The 7,143-nt window shown below is 39.4% G+C and overlaps 1 protein-coding gene across 1 annotated transcript; it reads right to left on the reverse strand.

Annotated features, from left to right (window-relative positions):
* Positions 1-1,877: 1,877 nt before the first annotated feature.
* LOC148740508 (uncharacterized) lies at positions 1,878-2,555 on the reverse strand. Its single transcript, XM_088749684.1, has one exon. It carries the CDS (start codon positions 2,553-2,555, stop codon positions 1,878-1,880), a length of 678 nt encoding a protein of 225 aa, XP_088605810.1.
* Between the last annotated feature and the right edge of the window lie 4,588 nt (positions 2,556-7,143).

Genomic DNA, 7,143 nt, shown 5'->3' on the forward strand with positions numbered 1-7,143 from the left:
TTACGCGAAAGGACACGCTTTAAGTAATCAACAAGAGAAAGGTTTCGTTAGTGCCTTCAAATTACGGTAATGTAGGGTGAAATGCATCCATGCGTCAGGCCACTACGAAAAAAAGTAAGTTGAGTCAAGTGACATTTTTTTTAACCAGATCGAAGTTACAACTCCTACTGTCATTGATTCCCACACATTTTTGGCACCGAGATTTTCACGACAGTAGAATTCTAAATGTTTCGTGTGACTAGGTATTTGAGCTCGATGTTCAAGGAGCTTGCTTGAAATATCTCAGCCGAAAAGTCTCAAGACTAAATGTAGCCTTGGACAGCCCTCGGGTTATTTTTAATAAAATGTATAGAAGTCAAAGGTTCCTGTTACTAATTTTTTTTTGGTCTTTAGCTCTGACTCAATTTAATGTTGAGTTACTTATTTCTGCATCGATTTCGTGGGCTGGTATAAATGTTTGTAAACTCGGTGTATTTTTTTGTTGTTGTTGTACTGAATATTCGGTCAGTTATTTCCCTTCGCCGTAAACATCGATTATTAAACGAATGAATTTAGTCAACTTATCCTTTCACACTCTAATATGAATTATTTTATTCATCCCATAAGAATTATTTTTTCAATCATAACTTCTACAGATTTTGAAAGCAAAGTAGGAAGCATGTCATCAGTTTTCCATGATTATCAAAGAGAGAGAAGAAATGTTATAACATAACCAAAGTAAAGCGCGCGCTCTGATTGGTCAATTTAGCGTCCCCTATTTGCCCATGGGTGTACGCTGCTGACGTGAGCAAATGCAAAGACTATTTTCCCGCGCGCGCTTGTTTTTTCTGGCCGCGTAAGATTTGTTAAATAAAAGGGAACTCTTTAGCTACAATGTATCAATGTTATGTTATAAAACAAATGGTAAACTCCACAGCGTACACTATTGAGTTATGGATGCACTTGGGAGGTTTGCTAAGCACTCAAGAAGCTAGAGTCGCTCGAGGCTATCGCCTCGAGCGACTCTTACGCTTCTTTCGTGCTTAGCAACCTCCCCCGTGCATCCATAACTCAATAGTGTACGCTGTGGTGTTTACCATTTGTTAATTGGTGGAGGAACAATAACTCTGCAGCAACTCCGCCAGGAAATCAACGACAAGTTCAATCAGTCCTGTAGTATAATAAACCAAGCGTAGGCGTAATTCCAACCCGTTTATTGTGTGTCGAATGAGTAATCACTTCTTTATATATAGGAAATATGAGAATCACTAATTTAATCAATCAACTGTCACCGTACAAACAAAACGAAATATCTGGTTTTACAGGTAAAGAAATTGTTCTCGCGTGGGGGCGTCTCCATGTTTCCGACACTCCCCAAAGTTTATTCACTGCGTGAGAAACTTTAAAAATTCACGAAATGAAAATAAATCAACGTTCTATTGTTCACGAACTGTTCAATTGTCTGTTGATTTCTCCAACAACCGCTGCGGTGCGTCGAGGTCTCGTAATGTTATCTCGCACAACTTGATTATCTGGTTGAACAATAGTGGGTTGCGTTGAATATGCGACTTCATTGATCGCCTTTACTTCTATTAAAATCGAATGTTGCACTACTCTTCGAAGATAAACAGGACGTTTATCTCTGCTAGTTGTCTTGACGACAGGGGCACGAACCCTTCCATCGGTTCCAGGAATAAGTTCTTCTACTTTCGCCAGTTTCCAATAACATCTTGTCGTCGAATCGTTCTTCAGCAACACCATATCTCCGATCGATATTTCTCGAGCACCATTTCCCTTGTTTCCAACGCTCGACTGCTCTCGTAAACTAGTAAGATACTCTCTTCTCCATTGCTTAGTTTACTGCTGAAGTAAACTCTTGTGATGTGGAGCTCTTCTTGTCAATGACCTGTAGGTACTAATGATCTCGTAATGTGAGCTGTTTGGCGTTGAGCTGATCCGGCGACAATAGATAAGATACGAAGGTGTCGAAAAGGGAAAGAAATTGAATCTGCGTAGTCGTACATGTATGTAATGGGTCTTGTATTGATTACTGACTCGATTTCCACCAGCACAGTTCGGAGGTCTTCGAAATTGAGAGTTGAACGACCAAGGACTTTTTTGAGAGGTTTCTTAATACTGCGAACCAATCTCTGCCAAAAACCTCTCCACCACAGGGCCCTTTCAATAATGAAATGCCAGGAAATTCTTTGGTTTACTAGGTATCTCCAAACTTCGTCTGATCGTGTGATCTTGCGTATTTCTTTGCACGAAGACTTGAATGTTTTGGCATTATCCGATGTAAGAGTCTCGGGTAGACCCCTTCGGCTGGCAAACCGTCTGAAGGCTAGCAGAAAATCTTGAACGCTAAGGCTTCTACATATTTCTAAGTGTACAGCTCTTGTTGACACGGATGTAAACAAACATATGTAAACCTTCGATTCGTTGCGTTCGACTTCAGGACTCTTGGTTTCGATGAACAGTGGCCTCACAAAGTCGAGGCCAACATGCGTAAACGGAGGATCTTCGGATACTCTTTTGTCAAGCAGATCGTTTGGCGGCAGAGAGCTGTAAGGCATGCCTTCGTACTTGCGACATGTTACACATTTTCGAATAAATTTCTTCACGGCTTCTCGTCCACGAAGCACCCAGAGCCGTTCCCTTAATGATGTCAGAGTATCTCGTATTCCACTGTGTTAGGCAGATTCGTGTGACTGCTTTATCAGTAGCTGAACAAATTCATGGCTTGCAGGTAATTGGATAGGTTTCCTTGAAATTTCAGGTAATGGTGAATTGTTCAATCGCCCCTTACATCTCACAGCGTCTTCTTGTAGGTAGAAGCCAAACTGTGTGACATACGTTGGCGGGGTCGACTTGAAGTTCATTTATTTGTTTAAGCAGGTTGATTAATTGGCAGCTGTAATAGCTGATGTGAACCTGCTGTCCTAACCCCACCCATCCCACCCCAGGGGAGGACATCCATCACACAGTAATCTCGTGTGTGGGAAATTAACGTCTCCTGCCCCAACCCTGCAGGAGACGGGACCTCAACTTGATCTGAGACTTGTGACTTGTGACCTCAACTTGATCTGAGACTTGTGATCTTCGCGCTGAAGGAATTCAATTTCCTTGGTGAACGATGATGCTTGCACTGACTTGATCCAGAGATGCTCGGCTTTATTTAGATCGGTGGCTTTTAAACTCAGTTCTTCTTCGGTACTCTCGTTTCGAACTCGATTCTTGAACTTCGCAAACTTGATAACCAGGGCCGTTACCCGGAGCAGACTTGTTAAGTTGTGAAAGCGCCTTATGTCGATTATCTGATTGATTCTCAGTTCTATCATTCGATCACCGAGTTTGTTTTCAATTTTCAGGGGGAAGCGGCAAGCGAGTTTTTTTTCAATTTTTTGGGGGAAGCGGCAAGCGCGCACTGCTGCCAGAAATCAAATGGTTTCCTTCTCAGTTGAATAATTTATTCTGTCAACTTTAAATTGTACAGAACAGAACAGATTTATTTTGCACTGTCTCAAGAGATTACAGCAAAGATTACTATAGATTACAAAAGTAAAAAATAAACAAGAAACAATAAATTGCATAAATAATCAAAAATAAACTGCGCGCAGTGACCAAAGCAGCTTAAGCTTTCGAGTTGGTCACTGCCACTTGTAACTAACTGGCGTACTTTACATTTTTATAAAATTACAAGTAATGAGTAGCGGACAAAGTAAAATTATAACTGCATACATTCTTACTTACCAGTTTATGTGGTAACATTAATAGAATAATAATAGAAATAGAAATGATTACTAATAGCGACGGTAGTAAATTTAAATAATACTCACTGGGTATTTAGAAGGTACTGTTTGTACTGCTCATAGAAATTATTGTAAGAGAGAGATTTTAATTTAGAGGGAATTTTTTCCCAAACTTTAGATCCAGCAAAGGCAAAAGTAGCAGCTCCATAACTATTGTTTATCTTTGGCCGATAAAAATTATGTTTGGATACAAATCTGGTGTTGTAGCTGTGAATCTCGGAGGCTTGAGTAAGGGTTCCTTTGAAATATGGCGGGGACATTTAATGTGTCATTAGTTATTTTATGTGGGAAAATGGCTACTTTGAATTTGTAAATGTTTTCAAGAGTTAGGAGTTCTAAAAGTCTGAAGTAGGGCATAGCATTGTCTCTGCTATTAGCAAAGAAAATGCTACGAATACATTTATTCATTCTAGTTTTAATTTTATGTAACCTGGTCTTGCAAGCACTGCCCCAGCTTGTAATACCACAGTTTAACCAGATATGCAAATTTTAATTTAGCTTGTCCGATCATCAAACGTCAAAAGGAAGGAGGAAGAACTTTTACAGCGACAGCATGTAAAACGTGGAACACCCTGCCACTATCAACTCGAAAACTGGCCACCTTAAGTAGTTTTAAAACTTCACTCTAGAAGAGCATTTTCAATGACCAACAGGTTTTAAATCATTTTACTCTGTAATTTTCATAGCTCATTTTTATGTAGTTAAGCCATATTTTTTTATGTCTCTGATATTTTTATTGTATTTTTAGTGCTAGGAGGGCCACTGGTTTATCAGTATTCTTTACTATTTTAGTGCTACCCTCATTAAATAAAGCCTTTACTTACTTACTTACTTACTAGATTTTTAGCGTCAGTTGGGTATGACCTTTTCAAAAAATATTCTATCGAGATGGCCCAGGGCAGGAGAATAACATACAAAAAAAATAAAAAAAAAAATAATAAAAAATACAAAGTGAGATATATATTTTCACTCTGTCTTATTTCACAGTCAACGGCAATAAAATAATAGCTAAAAGGCGAGTATTCTGTTTATAGAATTGAGAGGCAAACAGACAAACAAATAGTTTTTTGCTCTGATGCAGTAGTTTGCTTACAAAGAAGCTAACAGAACAGAGAAAAGTGTAAGTATTGACTTACCAAAGATAACATTAGGCCTTTCCTTGCTCCTTGTTGTAGGCGCAGTCTCGTTAATTTTTAACTTCTCCATTATTCTCTTCATGTATGTTTTTAGGTCATCGTCAATCCGCTGAATTCGGTTCTCAAGTCTTGTTTCCAGCGATTTCGAATTCTTGAAGACAAACTCGATCCTCATAAACAACAACGTTACAAGTGTTACGTGCACGAATAACCAACAAATGTCCGCTAACAAAGCATATATGAAAATAGACTCCCGAGTACGATATATGGCACGCAACAAAAATGTAACAACAAGCAGTTACCCATTTTAACTATTATTTAATTAGTTTTACATTGTCTAATTTACTTAGGTTAAAGACTAAGTTAAGCAGTTCATAAAGCAGGCTTACAATCCTTCATGCCGTATAAGTGTTCGTCGTCTTGATCAACTTCCAATTCCAACATCCGCCGACTGAAGACCACAGCGCTTGGCTTTCTTGATTTATCGCATTCTTTCCTTGTACACAAATTCTTCCGGAGGACTCCATAGGAAACTCTGTATTCTCTATCTTCTTCCTCTCTCGACTATCGTCTTTTTCATCTCTTTCTTCTCTCCGGATATCGCAAGGTCAAAAGGTCATAGCCTCGTCATATCATAGCTTCCAAAAGTTCAGTCAGCAAGCCACGAGGGTAAGCCCTCGGGAAAATCTCATTTGTACTTCTTACAAGCCAGCTGTTATACATTTACTTTAGTCACCTAGAATGTTCTATTACTATTTATAGCGTATTACAAGTTGTACTATTTTTGGAAACTGCTGAGTGACATGAAAGAAGTTTCTGGAATATTACAGATTATAGATAATTCTAGAAAAATCTGGGATTGCGTGACAGATTTAGTAAAAATAATTCGATCCTCGTAACACAAGAGCCAGGGAAGTCACGGAAAGAGCCATGGAAATCCTGCTGATCTTGTGCATGGATAATATTCCAACGATTTCTCAGTATCGGACTCGCGAGAAAAGTCTCTTCCGGGGGGGGGATACCTCCATATATGGGCTATATAGGTATGTGCCGCGAGATAGGGTAAGGTTTTTGAGGTTCTCGATCTTTAAATAGGGTATCGTTTTTGCCCCTGTGAACAATGTGTTCCCAGCGCTATCCTTGTATAGGTTACCTAAATTGTATCAACTCTTATTGCAGTGCAAAAATGCCTAGCTGAACGAAAAAACACTGATCTGCGAAGACTAAAATATCCAGTACAAGTATTTAATTGCAAACTGATGTTATAAAAATGTGTGTCGTGCCGTGCGCGGTTAGCCGTTGTTTGTTTTTTTTCCCCCCTTGAATAGAGTGTCATTCTCCGGGTTTGGGTCTTACATAGGGTCTCAATTTTTGTTTGCTTCATACTTAGATAGGGTCAGGGTTTAAGACCGTTCGCGGCACACACTTATCTGAAGTTTACGGGAGTACCCCTCCGGGTCTCTTTAAACATATCCCTGTTACCGCTGTCAAGTTCCCAAACTCTTAGAGAACCTCTTTCTTCTCTGGAGTAAAACCCCCATTTCTTCGCCAACATCACCTTTTTCAAAAACTTTTTTCAGAAATTAGACATTACTCTTTGACCATTAAAACTTGACCAAAGATCTAAATTTGAAGAAAATTGACCATCTGAAGGTATGCGGAAACGTATTTTTCAGTAGAAGCGCAAATCTGATAATCTGTCATGCTAAGTATTTGCAGGTCACTCTCAGTGACCCGTCCGTATTTTTGTTTCAAACTTCAAGTTCCTGAAAACCAATCGGGAGGTAAAGCCTGATAAAAATCTGAGAGTTGATTTTGTTTAAATGGAGTGATTTTAAGGGAGGCACATGCTGGGCCCGAATTCCCGCGGCTATTATATGTGTAAAGAAGTGTTAGCCCAGTACATACTGAAAATACCATAGTGAATGATAACCAATGCCCATTCATATGACTTTTAAAACACTTTATTTGCAAATTTTGTAAGCAAAACTCTATTCATTTTAGGTACAAAGAAATGGTCTCTACCTCTAAGACGATTTTAGCCGGGTAGCTCGATTTCCCAACTCTGGGGGAAATTATGAGACAACTCATCCATTGAGCTAACTCCCGGTTAGCTCAATGGATAGAGCGCTGGACTGATGTGCGGGGGGTTGAGGGTTCGAGCCCCGGCCGGAGTAACACTCAAGGTCTTAAAATAATTGAGAAGAGTATGCTCC

The sequence above is a fragment of the Stylophora pistillata genome, chromosome 2 (assembly GCF_964205215.1).
Source record: "Stylophora pistillata chromosome 2, jaStyPist1.2, whole genome shotgun sequence".
Classification (NCBI taxonomy): domain Eukaryota; kingdom Metazoa; phylum Cnidaria; class Anthozoa; order Scleractinia; family Pocilloporidae; genus Stylophora; species Stylophora pistillata.